Below are 23430 nucleotides of genomic sequence, written 5' to 3'. Positions count from 1 at the left end.
ACAGTACATGTAGTTAGGGATGGAGGAGTGAACCTGTATCCACTGTATACCCTTAATCGCCTGTGTGAATGTAACCTTAGACTAATTAAAAGTACACAATTACACAGCCTCTAGATGTCTATCTGAGCACTGCAGTTATTCAATTAAATGTGCAGTTGTAGCAGTTAGGTAATACTTCTGCTGATTAAATCTTTACATAGCACTAGAAGGAAACATCTGCACATTTTTAAATAAAATATTAAAATATATATATATATATATATATATATATATATATATATATATATATATATATATATATATATTACATACACAATATATATATACACATATGCATACACGCACCTTTAAAAACAACCAATAAGTAAAAATGTGAAAGTTAACATTATTTTCAGGCAAACTAAGTAACAGTGAGTCAAAATGTATTTCTGTGTTGCTACAATTTAACATTAAAACAAACTTCTCAAAATGCAATTGCTGGCCCTTTCTCCCATATGCATTGTCCATTATTTGTCAGGTCATTGATCTAAAACAAACATTCATATCAAGTGCACAGACATTTTTCAGTTAACATGCTAGCTCTGGGTCAGTGATTTACTGTACCAAGTAGTGCACAAAGTATAAGTAAGACAGCCCAAGTCTACATCCAAAACATGAAAAAAAAAAAAATCAGTAGTGGCCTCTCATATAGTTTTTCCATGGTTACTGTACGCTTGCGTTGAAATATCAAATTACACCAGAGCATATGCAAAATGTATAACTGAAGCGGTCCATCTATAGAAAATGTGGCTACTGCAGAGAGCTGATGGCACAGTGATGTCCCAAACAAATTGTTTAAACTTTTCTTGAAAAACGTTTAGGAAAAAAAAAAAAAAAAAAAATTTATATATATATATATAAATATATATATATATATATATATATATATATATATATATATATATATATATATATATATATATTCTTACAATAAAGTAAAAAATCTTAAAGGGGTGTTCCAGTCACAAAAAGTGTAGCTGCTGGCTTTTAATAAACATACACTCACCTGCTCCACGTTCCAGCGTGTGGGCACCCGGTCGTGACAGCTTTCAGGTTCACGGCCGGGCACCCACTGCGCATGCGCGAGCGTCACTGCACATGCGCGAGCGGCGCTGCGCCATCCAATTGGACAGGCGATCGCCTGGGACCTGTCACGTGTCCCAGGCGATCGCCTACAGGGAGGGGCTGCAGAAAGGCGATTAGGCTATTCCCCTTAGCAGCCCCTCGGCGGAAGGAGGAAGTGGGACAGGAAGTCCCACTCCCCCCAAAAAAAATTACATGCCAAATGTGGCATGTAAGGGGGCGAGGAGTGGATTAAGCGGAAGTTCCACTTTTGGGTGGAACTCCGCTTTAAGCATGTTAAAATTTCCATGGTAACTAATTGAACCCTACAAAAAAAGTTGAAAATGCCAACATCAAAAATTAATAGACTTTGCCTTTAACCACTCCAGCCCCGGAAGGATTTACCCTAGGGCATTTTTGGGATATGGCAATGAACAAAGTGCTGTCAAGCAGTTCATCTTTTAATTGTTCTGATTTTTTTGAGCTGAAAAAAAGCTGTCTGCTAAATCTGGATATTACCGTTTATATTAATGGACACCTTTAGCCTCTTCCTGCCCAGGCCAATTTTCAGCTTTCAGCGCTGTCACATTTTGAATGACAATTGCGCAGTCATGCAACACTGTACCCAAACTACATTTTTATAATTTTGTTCACAAATAGAGCTTTCTTTTGGTGGTATTTAATCACCACTGGGTTTTTAATTTTTTGCTATATAAACAAAAAAATACTGACAATTTCTTTGTTTCTGTTACATAGTTAGTCTGGTTGAAAAAAGGCAAGTCCATATAGTTCAACTAATAAAAATATTAAATAATAATCTTACAATCCCATATAGCCAATCCTATACCCACAGTTGATCCAAAGGAAGGCGAAAAAACCCAGGAAAGCATGATCCAATTTTGCTACAGCAGGGGAAAAATTTCCTTCCTGATCCACGAGAAGCATTTCGATATTCAGTGAATCAACATTACCTATAAATGTTAGTACCCAGTTATATTATGTACATTTAGAAAAGAATCCGGGCCCTTTTTAAAGCAATCTACTGAGCTGGTCAGAACCACCTCTGGAAGGGGTCTATTCCACATTTTCACAGCTCTTACTGTGAAGAAACCTTTCCATATTTGGAGATGAAATCTCTTTTCCTCTAGTTGTAAAGAGTGCCCCCTTATCCACTGTGATGACCTTAAAGTGAATAACTCAAAACTAAGTTCACTATATTATTATTATACAGGATTTATATAGTGCCAACAGCTTTACAATAAAAAGGGGAACAGTACAATTATAATACAGAAGGAATAGGAGGGCCCTGCTCATTGAGCTTACAATCTAAAGGGAGAGGGAGGTGGTACAAAAGGTAATGGCTCCAGAGAATGATCTGATGGAGGGGACTCAAGTACAGTTCTTAGGTGGAGGTGGGGTAGGCTTCCCTGAATAAATGAGTAAGGATCACCTAAAGGCAGGCAGTGTAGGAGCTGACCAAAAATACTGAGGCAGAAAGTTCGAGAGGATGAGAGAAGCTCTGGAGAAGTCCTGTAGGTGAGCATAGGAGGAGGTGACGAGGGAGCTAGAGAGCAGGAGGTCCTGGGAGGAGTGGAGAGGACGATTTGGGTGATATCTGCAGATGAGATTAGTGATATAGCTGGGGGCAATGTTGTGGTTAATATTTAGACTTTTATACGGTGGGGTAGGGGAAGCCAGTGGAGAGATTAGCAGAGGGGGCAGCAGTCAAAGATTGGTTAGTAAGGTATATTAGTCTGGCAGAACCATTCATGATCGACTGAAGGGGCAAATTCTGAAAATGTTGCAGGGGTTAAAGCGGTTGTATACCCGCTGAACTTTTTTTTTTCTAGAACCCTGTAAGGCAAAAGGCATAATGAGCTAGTATGCACCGCATACTATCTCATTATGAAATACTTACCTTAGAACGAGGTGTCGGTAACTCACCTGATCCACACCGAGGTAGCCGACATGTTGCCTTGGCATGTCTTCTGGGTATTGAGGCTCCAGCGCTGTGAGTGGCTGGAGCTGCAATGTCGTCACTCCTGCACATACGTTCCTTTCCGGCAAGGTCCGGCGTCTGCCGGGCCTGCCAGCCGAGAATCCCCTTTTGCGCATGCGCCGCTGCAGTCAGCAGCTCATTACAAGGGGAATATCTCCTAAACCGTAAAGGTTTATTATAGGCTTACCTATAGGTAAAAGTGGAACAAATGACTATGCAACAACTTTGGCAGCAAGATTTAGCCAGTGATTGGATGTGGGGGCTGAAGGAGAGGTCAGAGTCAAGGATTACACCCAGTACTCTGGCATCTGTGGATGATTGTGCCGTTGATCTCAATGGTAAAGTCATGGGGAGGGGAAAAGGGGGGGGGGGATATTACAAGCTCAGTTTTAGAAAGATTGAGTTTGAGAAAGTGGTCGACATCCATACTGATAAGTCGTTTAGTAAGTTTGTGATATGTGAGGAGATTGAGGTGGTGAGTTGAGGAGTCCAGAGACAGATCTGGGTGTCGTCAGCATAGAGGTGGCAATTGAAGCCATGGGAAGGTATTAACCGGCCCAGGAAAGAGCGAGAGAGAGAAAAGGAGGGGTCCAAGAGAAGGAATAGGGGTACCCCAGAAGATAGAGGAAGAGGAGATGTTGTTGTGACATTGAAAGTGTGCCGAGATAGGTAGGAGGAGAACCAGAAAGGAGCAGAGTCACAAAGGCCAAGGAAGTGGAGTTTATTGAGGAGGAGTGGGTGGTCAACTGTGGCAAAGGCAGCAGAAAGGTTTAAGAGTATGAAGTACTGGCCATTTGTTTAAGCAGTTAGTAAGTTGCTGGTGAGTTTTAGCAGGGCAGTTTCAGTGTAATGTTGTGGGTGGAGGCCGAACTGTAGAGAAGGTTGTTGTCAGTGAGGTAGCAACTCATGTGATTGTGGGCAAGGCATTCAAGAAGCTTGGAGGCCAACAGGAGCAGGGAAATGGGTTTTAAGTTATTCAAACAGGTGGGGTCCAGTAAGGGTTTTTTTTAAGTATGGGGGTAACCAGTGCATGTTTGAGTGGAGAAGGAAAGGTGAAGGAAGAGAGGGGGGTTGAAGATGCGGGTTAGAGAGTTTAGGATAGAGCAGGATGGTGATTGCAGTAGTTACGAGGGGACAGGTGGTGAGGTGGGTTGTGGAAAGAAGTTTGGCAACTTCCTGAGTGGTAACAGGGTTGAAGGTGGAAAGTGTTGAGTGTGGTGATGGACCTGGTGTGTTGGTTGGTGGGGGACGCTGGTCATCTCATCACAAATTGTGTTGATTTTGTTTTTGAAGTGATTGGCAATCTCCTGGGCAGTAAGCACGTTGGTGGGTGGAAGCAGTGGGGGGTGAAAAAAGGAATTAAGGGTGTAAAGGAGTTGATGAGGTTTGGATGAGAGGGTTTTGATGATAGTGGTGTAGTAGGTTTGTTTAGCGGAGTAGAAGCAGGAGTTGTATTTAAGAAGGGCAGATTTGTAGAGGGTGAAGTCTTGTAGTGATTTAGTTTTGAACCACACGCGTTCAAGAGCACGGCTGCGTTTCCTGAGACTTTTGGGGTAATCGGTTTACCAGGGTTGTAGCAGGCAAGGCTTGGTTCTGCATGTAGAAAGGGGGGAAAGTGTGTCCAGGCAGCATGACAGCATGTTGTAGACAGAAGTGGCCAGGTCTGGGCAGGACAGGGGTGTGATTTTATCAATTAGTCAATTCGTAGCAGAATGAAGAAGGGAAGGATTGAGGTGGTGAAAGTTCCTTTGGGTAACCATTTGCAGGTTGGCAGCATGGGAGGTAAGAGACAGGGAGAGTGTGAAACTGATAAGGTTTTGATTGGAGAGAGGTAAGGAGGTGTTAGGCCCCGTACACACGTCCGAGGAACTCGACGGGCAAAACTCATCGTTTTGCTCGTCGAGTTCTGTGTGAAGCCGCCGAGGATCTCGGCGAGCCAACTTTCCTCATTGAACAACGAGGAAATAGAGAACATGTCGGCTTCCTCGGCCGAAAGTGTACACACGCCGGGTTTCTCGGCAGAATTCAGCTCCGATCGAGTTTCTGGCTGAATTCTGCCGAGAAACTTGGTCGTGTGTACGGGGCCTTAGAGAGGTTGCAGGAAGTGCAGAGGTGGGAGAACACGAGGACAAGAGTCTTTCTGTTGGAGTAAGTGGTGGTTTGTGTCCATTGTGTTAAGTTGAGGGAGGAGGTTAAATCGAGAAGTTGCGAAGTGGCTGAGGTGTTAGCATTGATTGGAATGTTAAAGTCTCCAAGGATGAGGGCAGGTACTTCAGAGAAGAGAGAGTAGCCATGCGGATAAGTCATCAAGTAACTGTGACACAAGGCCGAGGGGCCGGTAAATTACTGCAACCCTCAGACAAACTGGAAAAAAACAAAACAAATGCAGTGCACTTTAAAAGAACAGAGGGAAAGAGAGGGAGGAAGAACTTGGAATGTGCCTTTTGGGGAGAGGAGAAGCCCAACACCGCCTCCTTTTGGTACACTGGATCTGGGTGAATAAGTCCAGAGTAAGCCACCATGGGAGAGGGCAGCTGGAGAGACAGTGTCAAATTCCTGGAGTCAGGTTTTGGTAATAGCAAGGAGATTGAGGAAGTTGAAAGGGAAAAGGTAATTGATAGAGGCAAGTTTTTTAGAGAGCAGGCACTCCAGAGGGTACATAAGGGGGGAGCTGACTCTTGGAATCAGGGAAATTGAGATAAGAGAGTACGAGTTACGACTACTGTCAGAGAAGGTAGACTGCCAATTCTGGGGGTAAGAGTTAGCTGGGGGAGGGCCAGGGTTTGGGGCAATTAGGAGTAGTAGGAGGGGGAGGGCAGTAAGGTGGGAGTAGGATTTATACGAGGGCATGTGCTGCAGTGAAGTGGAAGCAGTGGCATTGTGTGGGCTCAGAATGAGCAGGAGGTGACAAATATGGACCACTTATGCATTTGTACATGTTGATCATATCCCACCTCAATCTCCTCTTCTCAAGAGTTCCTCTAATCTTTCCTCATTTGTTATAAAAGCTTGCAAATTTCATATATTTGGGCCAAAATGTGTTCGGTTACATTTTCTGAAAGTTATACAGTCCACAAACTAGAGTATATATTTGAAAATGTATCAATCTTGATGTACTGAAGGCCTAGCTCATTTCTTGAGGGCCAAAAATATCTGGACAGTAAAGATAATCCCCCAAATGACCCATTTTTGGAAAGTAGACAGTCTAAAGGTATTTAGTAAGAGGCATGGCAAGTTTTTTGAAGTTGTAATTTTTTTCATATCTTTTTTAACATACTGTCACCAGTCATAAAATAATTGGTGTGGCAGTGATCAGGGACACCGACTTGTGACAGTATGGTAAACTAAAATTTTATAAAAATGTTTTCACATTTTTTAATTTTATTAACACACTTTGACCATAGCAATATAATGTTACCATAGTAACATTGTACTATACTGGGGAAGTGATAAGTATTTTTATTTTTCACATTATATTTGCCCTTTGCAATGAATTTTATTGCTATAAGGAAGCATTTTACTGAATGAAATCTATTCAGTTTGTTTTGTTGTGATTAGCGATGATTGGCCACAGCTGATTACATGGCACTGATGGGCTGTGATTGGCCCAGTCTGTAGCATGTGATCACTTTGACCAATCACAGCTAGCAACACAATTGTATACAATGGATGGCTGTCATGTGACCTGTTGTGATTGGTTACAGTGGTCACATGGTACCGACAACAGGCCAGCACAGTGATCAGTCATCGGTCGTGTCCGGGCGACACAGCCGGTGACAGATCCTGCCGCAATGCAGCCCAGCTGGACTGGGAGGATGTCATATGACGTCCACCCGGAGGAGAGGTTCCCATCGGTGTCATATTGTCATCTTGCCACAGAATGGGCAGGAATCGGTTAAAGAGGAAGTAGGACCGGAGCCATTTTGACACTACTTCTCCTGGGGATCACAGAAGTGCACTCCGTTCTGCACTCCTGTGACCTTTATTCAGGTTGTTATAAACAAAGTGGGGAAGGGTCAGAATTCATGTTAGTTGTTTTGCTCCTCTCACTGGCCCTGTTAACATTTCCCCTCACTTCCTATCAAGGTACCATGTGTTTTTAGTGCCGACTGTGAAACTGAGGTTTCTCCAAGAGGGCAAGTGAGCAGTAAAAACTGACAAGTTCTAACCATTCCCCATTCTATCCAAAACCAAACAGAAAAATGGCTAGAAATGCAATTACATTTTTTGATTTTTTCAATAAATGAAATGCATACAAATGAGACAACTACCATTTTTTTTTGTAAAATAATTTTATATACTAAAGAAAGTTTTGTTCACAATACAAACATAGGTATACATTGAAGTCCACTGTTAATTTTCTCCTGTGTACAATGGTTTTCCCCAAAAATCAGAGCAAACAAAGCATTTCCTGATAATGTGTTGGATTGATAGAGAGAAGGCAAACACATGGCAAGTGGGGCTACTAGGCACATTCATTATCGTCCTTTTTGCATCTATTAAATGCGATTCCTAATCTACCAAAATTTCAGGGTTCTAGTCATGTTATCAGCAGGAACCGTTTGGATATAGGACACTAGTCTTCATTCCTCGGACTCATACTTAATATACAATCTTGCTGCTATTGCAATGACATTGAGATTGGGTAGTGTGCATTATGGAATGCCAAAAGATCTTTTTAGCAAGTAATTATGCAGACATGCCTGCTGCGATCTTAAACATTTGGGCACCCATGACAAACACCTGAACGGCCAAAAAAGGAGGATCTGTCCATGCACATGAAATTTAAGGGTGAGTACAAAAACATTGATAAACACATTTGCCTGTTGCTGTGTGCTGTTACATTTCAGTGCATGTGGAATGAAAAGATCACATAGCAGTGAAAAGTCCTTCAAAGTTTCCAATGTTAGAAAATATCAGTGAGGATAGTTGACACATATGTACTCTATGTGTATCATTCCACGCATGTCAATCCTTGGAAGGTCCACATGTAAATCCTAGGCAGGCAAAAAAGTGGACCGCTTATGGTTGTTGCAATGATAAAGCTTTGACAAAAAAATGGCATGCAGTTAGACAATGTAGCAAGGAGCCTCCGTGCCTAGTTTTTTCAGAGCTAGACAAAACTTAAACCTGAACTCCGGATAATCAAATATTTTCTACATGCAAGAAGCAATTGTATTCGTACTTAAATCTTGGTGGTTTCATGCATTTTTTCTGATCTGTACAGTAATGCCATGCGGAACTTTTCCTTTGTACAGGTATGATGTCATTGCAACTTTTGCAAGATAAAATCTAGGGCCGGGATTCAGATACATTGGCGTATCTTTGAGCGGGCGTAGCGCATATCATATGCGCTACGCCAACGTAACGTAGAGAGGCAAGTACTGTATTCACAAAGCACTTGCTCCCATATGTACGCCGGCGTAACGTAAATGGGCCGGCGTAAGCCCGCGTAATTCAAAGTAGCAAGGCAGTGGGCGTGTTGTATTATAATGAAGCGTGACCCCAAGTAAATGCATGGCCGATCGAACGGCGCATGCATGCTCAGAATCACGTCGCAAATACTCCCTAAGATACATCGGCTCAATGCTTTCGACGTGAACGTAACCTACGCCCAGCCCCATTCACCTACGACTTACACAAACGACGTAAAATACGACGCTGTTCCGACGTCCATACCTTAACATGACTTACCCCTGCTTTATGAGGGGTAAACCTACGCCGGACATACGCCTTACGTAAACGGCGTAGCTTAAGGCGACGGGCGCAAGTACGTTCGTGAATCGGCGTATCTAGGTCATTTGCATATTCAAAGCGTAAATCTACGGAAGCGCCCCTTGCGGCCAGCGTAAATATGCACCCAAGATACAACAGCGTAGGAGACTTACGTCGGTCGTATCTTGACAAATTTCAGGCGTATCTAGTTTCAAGAATACGCGTATAGATACGACGGCGCACATTTGGACTTAAGACGGCGTATCTGGAGATACGTCGTCGTAAGTCCTTTCTAAATCCCGGCCTAGGTTTGCAAAGGCACACAACATAAATGTATATCCATTGTGGCTATTGGGAAATAAAAAATAGAGAATTGTAGATTTTAATTAAAGTTTTTGTTCCCAGAGTTCAGTTTTAAGATATTTAATTCACATTAAATTATATTGCTAATATTTTTTTTTCCTAGCAAGTACGTCCTGTTGAAAAAAATTTGACTGATAAACTGAAGGCTTTTCAATGCAGTTATAGTATTAGCACATATACAGGTCAAATATAGAATGTTATGGCAAAGCATTGGCACTTTATATATGTATTTATTAATGTTAATGTTGCCTCTCTATACAAAACCTTTTTTAGTCTTGCTTTATATTATGTTTCTACTAAAGTCTGAGGGAATTGCAAAAGAAGAAACATTAAATGCATTAGCTTGTGTTTTCTTTTATTAAAACCTGCATCTGATAGTTAAAACCTTAAGTTCCAAATAGAAGATTCAACAGAATGTTACACAAGCCAATCTATTAAGACAAATCTATGTCATTGATAAAAAAATAATAATTTAAATACCCTTTTTATGCAGTGCTTATTCCACACTTCTGTCTAGCTTCACAAACTTCCATAATCCCTATAAAAGCATATTGTATAATAAAATTGCCTGTAATCTGGGCACTTGACTTTATTTCGATAAATACGGGCTCCGGATGAAAATATGACCTATATAATAAGAATGAATATGGCACACTGTAATTTGTGCACAAAATGGAGGTTGCAAGCTATGCAATCCTATAAATTAAGAGTAGGTTGGTTGTATCTGGGGACCAAAAGATTCCACTGGAGAGAAGATCAGTAGATAACCATAGCCGGTATATCTTTGGTTTGATACATATGGTGTTTAGGAGCTCTGCTAATTTTAAGGCACCCATAAACTACAGATGACAGTCAGACATTAGACAACAGTACAAATTTGAGAACATGTTTTAGTGTTATGATGCTGAATGCTATGTACGCCAAAAACAAATTACCACAAAACTCCAGCAAGATTGGTCCAGATTATAATTTAGGTGTCCCAGGTCTGCTGCCAAATTGTCCTTTAACATGGCAAGTGCTGGACAACAGACCTGGCCTGTTTATGGATACCTTTGGCACGCTGCAACCACAAAATAACAAGTGACCTAAATATGGTGATATCTTCTACCTTCTATGAATTTAAAATGAGTCCATACATATGACAGTAGTGGCTTACATGACACGTTCACAGAAGCTGTAGGGATCATAGTACTCCTAAACTCTACAAAAGTGGATAAATAAATGCCCCATGTACAGTTTGCAGAGATGAGTAACACACATTCCATATTGCATCATTATTAATCACATGAAATGCTGATACACCTCCAGCTTTACCACCATAAAAAAAAGACAAAATCAGCACACTGCAGTGTAAAGGACCAATTCTTCCCCATGCTCAAAAAAGAAAAAAATGATTTGGCCTTTTTTTTTTTTTTAGGAGGAAGGGAAAGGCATGCAGATTGTGGGCTGCCAGTCAAGTATGTTATTTTCATAACAATATCAAATCCACCTAGGAAAAATAATCTTGGTTTTCAATACAAAAAAATATGTATTTTCCACTCAAATTTTAGGCACTGAATTTGTGACACAAGAGGGTGAGAGTCAATATACATGCCTTGTAAGAGTCCTTCTTTACAAAAGTCCAGCTGGTCAATACCAAAAGTCTTTAGCATTTGTCTTCATGACACGTCTTTGTTTGTGCTCAGGGTAACTTGTTAGAAGTGCCACCATGACACTTGTTGGAAGCGCCCACTTTAATATGAAAATAAAAATTTGAACTTCTATTGGTCTTTCATTCATACTCAACAAAACAGTCAAGGACCAGTTGTCAATATTCACTTTGGCCATTCACCAAAATTCTACATTTTCTTGGCAAGAAGGAAAATGGCTTAACTAATCATGATTGAGTCACATTATATACCACCTTCTGAATTCCCACAAAAACTTCACAAGTCCATATTGAAGATTAAATGCATCAGCATTCTTATAAACTTTAACACATCGAAGACCAAAAAGGTGCATTTAACCCACACAGTAGAATTTGCTTTCTGCTACTCCCTGATATGTTAAATAGGATCTCTTAGTTCTATGAGCTGGCCACACACAACATGAGGTTGAAACGTGAACCAGGTTAAAATACTGTGCAAGCTATTAACAAAAAAAAAAAAAAACACATTAGTGGGCTATTATGGTGGATATAGCTACAAAGTTTTGACCACGGAAAGTGCAGGAGTTACATTTCAGTGGGGTCCAAGAAGCAAAAAAAATAAAAGTGAGACAAGGAGTGTTAATACAAATCTCCTATCCCACTGAATCCTCCACAGCCTTCTCAAAAAATGGCGCCGTACCTTGAACTGATGCACTTGGCAGCAACATATGTAAAAAATAAAAATAACATTTAAAATAAAACAAAACACCTTATGACAGTTGCGGCTTCTACATGGTTTTCCAGGTTTGGAAACTGTTTCACACACAAACATATTTATATTTATATATATATAGATATTTATATATATTCCTTTTGGCTCAAAACATAAAACACAGAAGGTTCTGTTAGGGTGAGGTCTTTGTGGTTTCATGGCCCTTCCCCCTCATGTCCATGCTTCTTCTTCTATTTAAGGGTTCCATCCCTGTTTCGCCCTAGTCTCTTCATCTTGGAAAAGGTTTGAGAGGCTCAAAGAGAATGTGAGATGCCTCTGAGACTGCCAAAGACAGCCAAGTCCCACATGGCTGAGTCATAAGGAAGGGTTTTCTATAGCTCAGTCTTTCACCAGCCTGTAGATGTGATGCTGAGCTCCATGTTCACTGGTGGACACTTCAAATACGTAGGCTATGCAGAGGAGCAATTCTTGAGTGTCCCGATTTGTAACCACCTGAGGAGAATAGGAAAAAAACAATAAAATATTTTTATTATGTTAAAAAATACATATTAAAAAAGTATTCAGCAAATGTGTTTTTAACATAAGCCTGGTGGCTCCCAAAATAAACGAGTGACACTAGCAGCATTGGCATGGCAATTGTGATCCGTGTTCTTACCTACTGGGATAGTCAAGAGAGTGTGGGAGGGCATTTCAGTAGACAGTGAACATACCCTATTATTTAAAAAATCATGTACAATGTAACTAGCATAAGTTCTGGCATTTGTCTTGATATCAGATTCCTGTAATTATATTCACATAAAGATACAGACTAGAAGAGGGAGTCCAATAAGTTGTACTACAGACTTAAGACTAAGCAAGTTTGTGTGTGAAATGTACTAAGACCGTATTTTATGATCCTGGCTCATTTATAAACCTAAAGTATTGCAAACGTTTATTGCCATCTTCTTGGCTCATCTGGCAATCCCCCAGTTACTTTCTTCTTGCTCCAAGTGGCTCCTAGCAAGCCAGGTGCTAAGAAGGCACCCATGCATGCATGCTCTTGATCCGGGCTGTACTCAGCTTCGGTAAGAGACACACAGCTTCGGTAAGCCACAACCCCGCGCTGCAGCCAAGACAGTGCTGGAGCGATGATAGGAGCCAGGTGAATATTTAAAGAAGGGGGGGAGGCTAGGGGGCTAAGGATCTTTGTAATGCAAACCTGCGGATGTTTTCTTGCCGACTCTAACATTACATTGGCTGTCAGTCGCTGAACATACTTACAGGAGATGAAAACATGTGCGACACAGCTTGCTACTAACTACTGTACAATTACCAATCAGGTAATGTAAAGCCTAGTACACACTAGTAGCTTTTTTGTTCCGTACAACCCAGTAGGGTTGAACAACAGAAAACTGACAATTTAGAACTCAGAAGGAGACTATCCAACGTTAGAACACAATAGCACAGCAGGGGAGATGTACTAACAGGGGGATTGCCCAAACCCAGCCCCCCCCCCCACCCCACCAGAACACTCAGGTCAGCGCTCTCAGTCATTGGCTGGGAGCGCTGATCGGGAGCCGATCGACCAGCTTCAGTACACATGGGTCGAATGCGCAGTACACTACACATGTGCTGCCCAAATTTCGGCCTGTGTGTACTAGGCTTAACTTGCACCAATCTGTGCTCTTACAGTTGAAGTCCTCTTGAAAAAACAGACTTTAATGCACAGCCAACAAAGAAATACACTGTGTGTACCCTATGCTGCTATGCATCTGAAACACTCAGTTGCCATGTGTCAAGAATGATGGAAATGGCCTATTAAAGCGGGATTCCACCCGCAATTATTATTTTTTTTAAAGTCAGCAGCTACTAACAGTGTAGCTGCTGACATTTACTAAGGACACTTACCTTGTCCTACGTGCCCGCGCTGATGGCCCCCCCCGATGCCGATCCCACGATCGATGCAGGTCCCGCGCCGCCATTCACACTAGGGGAAACAGGCAGTGAAGCCTTACGGCTTCACTGCCCATTTCCTACTACGCCTGTGTGAGTCTCGTGCCGGCTTGTGAATGGGCGGCTGCTCTCTGAGAACACACACAGTTCCCAGAAAGCAGCGCGCCCCATTCACTAGGAGAAGAAGAAGAAGAAAACATTCCGCGGTGCCGAAGAGGCAGATTACGGACTTCCGCATAGCAACAGGTATTTCGGGTGAGTATAATTTTTTTTTTTTTTTCACTTTTATTTTATTTTATTTTTTTAATACTTTTGGCCAAATGTTGTTTTCCTGGGTGGAACTCCGCTTTAACGAAGGAAAGTACACACATTTTTTTTTTACCTGTAGTATAGTAAAGTTTTCTAACACACTGTTCATCATATATTTTTCTGGAAGCTGCTTTAATTTGTGGATGAAATTGATGAGATATTCACACATGGGCGAGCGATGAATGCGATAAAGAAAACGTCCATTTTCAAACCGAGCATACTCTGTCTGTGGGCAAGAAAGAATGGGGATATCAGGATTAACCCACTTAAAAACATTTACCTCTGAATAGGATCATTATATTACATTTTTTTTTATTGACAAAGGATTCTCAGGAAAATTGGATAATTTAGGACATTTTGGTCCAACATGGTGATTTTGGGATTAGAGGTCTACAATTATAGGTAGCATCTGCTGGTAGTGGCACAGGGCCGGATTCAGAAAGAATCGCGTATCTTTCTGCAGGCGTAGCGCATCTAATATGCATCTATCAGGCGAGTACCGTATTCAGAAACAATTTGCGTCCTTGGTTAAGGCGGCGTAGCGTATATGGGCCGGTGTAAGCCCGCGTAATCCAAAGTAGCTTGGCAGTGGGCGTGTTTTATTAAAATGAACCGTGACCCCATGCAAATGAGGGGCCGAACGAACGGCACATGCGCACGCATGCTCACAGTCACGTCGCAAATATTCCCAAAGATACGTCGGCTAAATGCTTAGTCGACGTGAACGGAACTTACGCCCAGCCCCATTCACATACGACGTCCATACCTTAACATGACTTACCTTTGCTTTATGAGGGGTAAAGCTACGCCGGACCGACGCCTTACGTAAATGGCGTAGCTAAATCCGACATACGCAAGTACGTTTCTGAATCGGCGTATCTACCTAATTTGTATAATCAACGCGGAAATATACGTAAGCGCCCCTAGCGGCCAGCGTAAATATGCACCCAAGATACGACGGCGTAAGAGACTTACGTCAGTCGTATCTTGGAGAAAAACAAACGTAAATGCCTTTCTGAATAGGTGTAAAGATGCGACGGCGCACATTTTAAAATTACGGCGGCGTATCTGGAGATACGCCGCCGTAAATCGTTTCTGAATCCGGCCCACAATCTTTAAGCAAACTGGTTATAGAATAAAAATGGATTAATAATCCAGAAGGTGCCAGCACTAAACCTATGGGCAAGGAAACAGAGGCGCGCACTTTTTAGGAAACCCAAATCGCTAATGAGAGTTATAGATAAAATGGTACATATAAGCCCTTTTTGCTTCCTGCCATGAAGGACTTGTTTTAAAATCACTTTAAAGGGATTTCCAAACTAAACCATGAAGTCTTTTTTTTTTTTTTCAAAAGTTATTTTGCTATTAGACAGTGGTATTGCCCATCACTGCTAAAAGCAGAGGGTGATCATCACAAAGAGCAGAAAATTAATTTGTCTGCGAGTGGCAGGGATACAAAGCTCACATTCAAAAGTGACACCTTCTCCCCAATGTTTTTGAAACCGGCATTCTATTGCCAGTTGTACCCATGTCAGAAACATTTTTTTTTTTTTTTGTAGGTTCAGGTCACTATTAATTCAGAAGACAATGGTTGCTTACCTCTACTTTCTCTACTACTTGTTTTCCAAAGGAGCAGACTTTGGAGGAACAGGTGATGGTCATATTTTCTGAGCTCTCATACTGGCTGCTTACACCATAAAATATTCCTGGCTCATCCTGAATGCTGGTATTGAGGTCAGCCTGTTAACAAAATATTGCAGAAATAAATACGAGGGAAAACACAACCTTACAAAAAATGGCATTTGCATAAAAGGTGTCCGACTTATTGAAATCTGGTACAGAGCCATCCTGCTGTTTAGCAGATGCATGGGGGGTATCAATAATCCTAATGGCACCCCTACACAGTGCTGTGTGGTGTCCCTTGCTGGAAACCACACAGCACTATGCAGTTGCTCTGCAGCTGCATTTTTGGAAAGGGCGCAGGGACTTTTTTTGTGCGTTTTCCATATGTAGCAGCCAATACTAAAGAATGGACTGCCTTGCCTGCGCAAACGTGGCCGCAGGGAAACTGGAATACAGTAATGTGAATTTAGGCTTATAGCGGTTTTAAACCCTATTTTTATTTTATTTTTTAAACAAACATGTCATACTTACAATCCACTGTGCAGTTTGTTTTGCACAGTGTGGCCCTGATCCTCGGCTTCTGGGGTCCCCTGGCGGCGCTGGTAACTCCTCTCCACATTGAGTGTCCACGTTGGAGAAGGCTCCCCTTAAGCTGCTATCAATCTATCCAATCAAGAGCCAAGACAAGGGGCACAGAGGAAGAGCTTGTCTCTGCCGAGGGGACGAACGGGCTCAGGTGAGTAAAACGAGGGAGGCTGAACAGTGTCAGAAGTTTTTTTACCTTAATGTAAAGGATGCATTAAAGCGGAGGTCCCACTAAAAATTACTAAAAGCCAGCAGCTACAAATACAGCTGCTGACTTTTAATACATGGACACTTACCTGTCCATGGTGCCCACGATGTCGTCAGCCAAAGCCGAGCAATCACTCTGCTTCCCCCGCCGCCATCCACTGTGAGGGAATCAGGAAATTAAGCGTTGTGGTTTCATATCCCGGTTCCCTACTGCACATACGCGAGTCGCGCTGCGCGTCTCTTCACTTGTCCTCGCTGTGTTCCGGGAGCTGTGTGTCTCCCAGAAGAGAAGGCGGGGGTACAGAGTAGGCGCTGTAGGTGGCGTAGATCACAGAGGTCCCAGAAGAACACACATGTCCCAGAAGACAGCAGGGACCATTGGGATCGCACAGTGCGACTAGTGCAAGCGCAGTAGGGAACCAGGAAGTGAAGCCGCAAGGCGGCAGCGCCTCCACCCTAGAGCCGAGGGACAAACCGGCTGCCGGCATTGTGGGCGCCCTGGACAGGTAAGTGTCCTTATTTTAAAAGTCAGCACCTGAAGTACAGTGGGGCAAAAAAGTATTTAGTATTTAGTTCTCCCACTTAAAAAGATGAGAGGCCTGTAATTGTCATCATAGGTATACCTCAACTATGAGAGACAAAATGTGGAAACAAATCCAGACAATCACATTGTCTGATTTGGAAAGAATTTATTTGCAAATTATGGTGGAAAATAAAGTATTTGGTCAATATCAAAAGTTTATCTCAATACTTTGTTATATATCCTTTGTTGGCAATGACAGAGGTCAAATGTTTTCTGTAAGTCTTCACAAGGTTGTCACACACTGTTGTTGGTATGTTGGCCCATTCCTCCATGCAGATCTCCTCTAGAGCAGTGATGTTTTGGGGCTGTCGCTGGGCAACACAGACTTTCAACTCCCTTCAAAGGTTTTGTATGGGGTTGAGATCTGGAGACTGGCTAGGCCACTCCAGGACCTTGAAATGCTTCTTACAAAGCCACTCCTTTGTTGCCCGGGCGGTGTGTTTGGGATCATTGCCATGCTGAAAGACCGAGCCACATTTCAACTTCAATGCCCTTGCTGATGGGAGGTTTGCACTCAAAATCTCAGGATACATGGCCCCATTCATTCTTTCATGTACACGGATCAGTCGTCCTGTTCCCTTTGCAGAGAAACAGCCCCAAAGCATGATGTTGCCACCCCATGCTTCACAGTAGGTGTGGTGTTCCTTGGTTGCAACTTAGCATTCTCTCTCCTCCAAACACGACGAGTTGTGTTTCTACCAAACAGTTCTACTTTGGTTTCATCTGACCATATGACATTCTCCCAATCCTTCTGGATCATCCAAATGCTCTCTAGCAAACCTCAGACGGGCCCGGACATGTACTGGCTTAAGCAGGGGGACACGTCTGGCACTGCAGGATCTGAGTCCCTGGCTGCGTAGTGTGTTACTGATGGTAGCCTTTGTTACGTTGGTCCTAGCTCTCTGCAGGTCATTCACTAGGTCCCCACCGTGTGGTTCTGGGATTTTTGCTTACCGTTCTTGTGATCATTTTGGCCCCATATCGAGGGAGATTATCAGTGGTCTGGTATGTCTTCAATTTTCTAATTATTGCTCCCACAGTTGATTTCTTCACACCAAGCTGCTTGCCTATTGCAGATTCAGTCTTCCCAGCCTGGTGCAGGCTTACAATTTTGTTTCTGGTGTCCTTCGACAGCTCTTTGGTCTTCACCATAGTGGAGTTTGGAGTGTAACTGTTTGAGGTTGTGGACAGGTGTCTTTTATACTGATAACAAGTTTAAACAGGTGCCATTAATACAGGTAATGAGTGGAGGACAGAGGAGCCTCTTAAAGAAGAAGATATAGGTCTGTGAGAGCCAGAAATCTTGCTTATTTGTAGGTGACCAAATACTTATTTTCCACCATAATTTGCAAATAAATTCTTTCAAAATCAGACATGTGATTGTATGGATTTGTTCCCACATTTTGTCTCTCATAGTTGAGGTATATCTATAATGACAATTACAGGCCTCTCTCATCTTTTTAACTGGGAGAACTTTCACAATTGGTGGCTGACTAAATACTTTTTTGCCCACCTGTATTTGTAGCTGCTGACTTTAAAAAATTTTTTTGACGGAACTTTGCTTGAATTGAATAAGCTGAAGTTAGAAGTGGATTGGCTACTATGCACAGCTGCACAAGATTTTGCACTCTTGAGTTATGCACCGTACACACGATCAGAAATTCCACCAGCAAAAGTCCGATGTGAGCTTTTGAACAGAAATTCCGACCGTGTGAATGCTCTATCGGACTTTTGGTGTTGGAATTTCCACCAGGAAAAGATTGAGACCTGGTTCTTAAATTTTCAGACGGAAAAAATTCCTACCGGAAAATCCGATCGTCTGTAGCAATTCCAATGCATGCATGGAAACAATTTGACGCATTCTCGGAAGCATTGAACTTAATTTTCTCGGCTCGTCATAGTGTTGTACGTCACTGCTTTCTTGACAGATGAAAGTTCAGAGATCTTTTGTGTGACCGTGTATATGCACGTCAAGCTTGAGCGGAATTCCGTCGGAAAAAACATCCAAGGTTTTTCCAACGGAAAATACGGTCGTGTGTACACAGTATTACAGGAGATCAAAGTATATTTATGCAATATGAACACCTAACTGAATAGCCATACAAAGCCCAGTCTTTTACATTTTCCATGCGTGTATGATTGATAAAGGCATGACTTAATGAACAATAAATTGTCCCCACTCTAAAAACTGCATTGTGTTATTTTATCTATTCAGCTGAGAAGCAAATAGCAGTTCTTCCCTATTCGTACAAATCATTATAAATTCATAAAAAAAAAAAAGACTTTCAGTTTAACCTGTTGGGAACAATTACAATTAATCAAAAAAATATCCTACCCAGAACTTGACCAAAAAGAAGGCATTGGGTGGCCCCTTCTCATATAGCTCTTTAAGTCCTCCCTTCTTTTCAGGAAACTTGTCGTAAATCTGACGCACATCCACAGACTCCAGTAATGCATCACTATAGGAGGGATTCGACTGGCTGATATGTACATACAGATGCTTGTTGTACTGTGGAGAAAAATGTACAAACTATGGCTCAAGATGATTTACCTGTATATAGGTTACTGGCATGAGAAAAGATCTATACTATATACACAGTTGTGCTCAAAAGTTTGCATACTCTGGCAGAAAACATGAATGGCGTTAATATTGGAAACATTACTAATCATCGCAAAAAAAAAAATTCTCTTTTATTGAACCACTCAAGAACCGAAAGGATTTGCCCCCTTAATGACCAGGCCATTTTTTGCGATACGGCACTGCGTCACTTTAACCAACAATTGCGCCACTGTACCCAAACACAATTGACGCCCCTTTTTTCCCACATACAGAGCTTTCTTTTGGTGGTATTTGATCACCTCTGTGGTTTTTATTTTTTGCGCTATAAATAAAAAAAGGGGCGACAATTGGTTACTAGACCTAATGATTACTAACAATACAGACCTGATCGCGGATGAAGAAATACAGGACAACTTAGGAAACAACTATCATGGGTCAATTTATTTCAGCATAAATAACACAAATAAAAAACATAAGGGGACTACAAAGACACCGAATTTTAAAAGAATCAACTTCCAGAAACTACGCTCCTTACTCGACGATACTAAATGGGATAAAATCCTAGGAACAGAGCACGCGGAGGAAAAATGGGTGTGCTTTAGGAGCATATTAAATAAGGGTATTTAGCCAGTGCATCCCAAAAGGGCGAATAAAAGCCCTGGGTGGCTTAACATCAACATAAAAATTCACTATCCTTAAATAAAATGTTTTTAAATAAAACTTTTTGATTAGTCATGATTAGTCATAATATCAATATTAATGCCAACATTTCAGAATCAATTTTTTTTGCTTGGAATAAAGATCACATTTCTCTGCAAAACATCATCTTTCACATTATATTTTAAAAAAGGGGTAATTTTAATGTTAAATTAATAAAAAAAAAAAAAATTAACTATATTTTTCCCCCAAATTTTTTTTTGAAAGACTGCTGCGCAAATACAGTGTGACAAACAGTAAAATATTGCAACGACTGCCATTTTATTCTCTAGGGTCTCTGCTAAAATATGTGTATGTATATATATATATATATATATATATATATATATATATATATATATTGTTTGGGGGGGTCTAATTAATTTTCTAGCAAAAAATACTGATTTTAACTTGTAAGCAACAAGTGTCAGAAAAAGTCTTATGCCTCGTAGACACGATCGGTCAAACCGATGAGAACGGTCTGATGGACCATTTTCATCGGACCAAACTGATCGTGTGTGGGCCCCATCGGTTATTTATCCATAGGTTAAAAAAAAGCAATCTTGTTTTAAATTAAATTAAAAATCCACGCATGCTCAGAATCAAGTCGACGCATGCTTGGAAGCATTGAACTTTGTTTTTTTCAGCACGTCGTAGTGTTTTACATCACCGCGTTCTGACACGATCGCTTTTTTAACCGATGGTGTGTAGGCACGACTGACCATCAGTCAGCTTCATCGGTTAATCGATGAAAAAGGTCCATCAGACCGTTCTAATCGGTTTGACCGATCGTGTGTACGCGGCATTAGTCTTTAAGTGGTTAAACAGACCTCATTTGCAGACCAAAGTTCATCCCTTTGTAAATGAACAGAAAGATATATTGTTTGTTTTATTTTTATTTCAGCGCTGAGCAATTAAGTTAAACATTGCCGGCTGCTTTTTTTTTTTACAGCTTTGAGCAGGAAACTGCTCTGCACTTGTTACATGAATCGTGGAAATGCTGGATTAAGATTGTGTGGGGGGTTGAATTAAGATTGCACTTTATTAACGATTATTCGTGCAGATATACTGCCAGCGTATGCAAACTTTTCAGCACAACTGTATGTAAAGATTAGAATTGTACTATAGATTGTACTTACTGCATCAGGTTCTCCTTGCTGTTCCATAAAGGCCATGAATTCCACTAAACGCAGCTTAGGTGTGCCAATAGAGCGGCCTTGCCATGCAGGCCCTGTAGGTACCGGAGACAGACTGGCAGGACTGGCATTATAACCTTAACAGTCAAAGAAAACTTAAGTTAAAAGGAAATGCTAAATACATAAATGTAATGTAGGCATAAGATGAGGCAATACCATATAGAAACATAGAAAAGTGACAGCAGAAAAAGACCGGAGTAGTCTATTGAGCCTGACCATTTTTATTTTATTTTTTGTCTTCTTTTTGTTTTGACTATATTGTCGGATTATAGATCTATGTTTGCCCCAAGCATGTTAGAAGCCATTTACTGTTAACTGTCTCACTACCTCTGCTAGAAGTTTATTCCAAGCATCAATTACCCTTTTAGTAAAATAATTCTAATTTCTAAGATTTGTTTTGAACTTTCCTCCAGTTAGATTGAGGTTCTTGATTTTGGTCCAATATTGAAAAAACTGCCCTCCTGAACCTTATTCATCCCCCAGATGTATTCAACAACTTGAATACTGGGCACTTTCACCCCCTTCCTACCCAGGCCAATGCTGTCGCATTTCGACTGATAATTGCGTGATCATGCAACACTGTACCCAAATAATTTTTTTATCAATTTACCCAAATAGAGCTTTCTTTTGGTGGTATTTAATCACCGCAATAAAGACTGAAAAAAAAAAAAGTTTCTTTGTTTTGGTTAGAATAATTTTGTAAATAAGTAATTTTTCCCCTTTACTGATGTGCGCCGATAGGCTGCACTGAAGGGCACAGATAATCTGGCAATAATATGTTGAAAAAAGACAATAGTCCATCCAGTACAACTTGTGTTGGTGTACGTGTGTCAGTGTCTACAACGAATATTCATATCCCTGTATGTTGTGTTCTTTAAGATATACATCCAAGAGTCTTTTAAAAATATTCATACTCCCCACAGCCACCACCAATTGTGGAAGAGAGTTCCACATCCTAATTGCCCCAACAGTAAAAAAAAAAACCTGCGCAGTTTAAGGTTAAACCGATTCTCCTCCAGTTTCATTGTGTGACCCTGTGTCCTCTTACACTTCCTGGAGACTGAATATTTTCTTTCCTATGCTGGTATACCCATTGCAGTATTTGTAGATCAATATGTCCCCTCTCAAGCGTCGCTTCTCTAGCAAGAATAAATTTAGTGATTGCAGTCATTCCTTGTAATTCAGGTCTTCCAGTCCCCTTATTAGTTTTGTTACCCTTCTTTGGACTCTCTCCAGCTCCAGCACATCCCTTCCGAGGACTGGTGACCAGAACTGGACAGAATACTCCAGATGTGGCCTAACCAGAGTTTTATAATGTGGCAGAATTTTAATTTTATCCCTGGAGTATATCCCTTTTTTTTAATGCATGCTAATATTCGGCCGGCTTTGGTAACTGCAGCTTGCATGCTATTGCTCAATCTGTCATCTACTAGGACCCCCAGATCCTTCTACATCCTTGATTCCCCCAGAGGTTCTCCCCCTAGTGAGTAGTTTGCATTTATGTTTTTTTACCCCCCCAAGTGCATTACTTTAAATTTCTCCACATTAAACTTCATTTGCCATTTGTCTGCCCACTCCATTATTTTGTTCGGGTCATTCTGTAAAATTTCTAGATCCTATTGTGAAGTTCTTGCCCTGCTATTTATCCCATCCTCTATATCATTTATGAATAAATTAAATAGAATTGGCCCCAAGACAGAAACTTGTGGTACCCCACTCCCGACCAGTCTGAGTACATGTTATTTATCACCACTCTTGGACACATCCCTGTAACCAGCATAAACCTTATGGTCAATGCCTGAACATCTCAGCTTGTAAATTAAAGCGGTGGTTCCCCCTTAAAAAACAACATTTTTTTATTCCACTGCCCCCCCCACATTCCATCACGATTAATGCTCTTAATATTTTTTTCCTGCTGTACATACCTTAGTACAGCATCTTCACCCGTCCATCCGGGTTGCGAGTCCCGCGGGAGTGGGCGTTCCTCACAGGCTGTTGATTGACGTTTTCCCCAAAAACGAGCTCTCCCCCCGTCGCGTAAGCTGCGTCACGATTGGCGAAAGGAGCCGAACGGCGATGCGCATGCGCAGTATAGCGCCGACTCGCCGTTCGGCTCCTTTCGCCAACCGTGACGCGGCTTACGCGACGGGGGGAGAGCTCGTTTTTGGGGAAAACGTCAATCAACAGCCTGTGAGGAACGC

General features: G+C 41.5%; 1 protein-coding gene across 6 annotated transcripts in view; it reads right to left on the bottom strand.

Moving 5' to 3' along the window:
* Positions 1–9512: 9512 nt before the first annotated feature.
* Positions 9513–23430, bottom strand: part of LOC120916590 (transcriptional enhancer factor TEF-1-like) — a 122868-nt gene continuing 108950 nt past the window's right edge. For 4 of the 6 annotated variants that reach the window (XM_040327643.1, XM_040327647.1, XM_040327646.1 and 1 more), the window contains 5 exons: positions 21173–21306; positions 19113–19307; positions 15379–15519; positions 13853–14005; positions 9513–12030 (listed from right to left, as the gene is read on the bottom strand). In XM_040327643.1, coding sequence (XP_040183577.1) covers positions 11917–12030; positions 13853–14005; positions 15379–15519; positions 19113–19307; positions 21173–21306 — 737 coding nt within the window. In that variant the 3' untranslated portion in view covers positions 9513–11916. The remainder of the gene's footprint in view (positions 12031–13852; positions 14006–15378; positions 15520–19112; positions 19308–21172; positions 21307–23430) is intronic. The other 2 variants (XM_040327648.1, XM_040327649.1) reach the window with 1 other exon arrangement.

This window comes from Rana temporaria, chromosome 10, assembly GCF_905171775.1.
Source record: "Rana temporaria chromosome 10, aRanTem1.1, whole genome shotgun sequence".
Lineage (NCBI taxonomy): Eukaryota > Metazoa > Chordata > Amphibia > Anura > Ranidae > Rana > Rana temporaria.
Note: the sequence above shows the minus strand (reverse complement) of the source record. Positions and strands in the feature narration are given on the sequence as shown.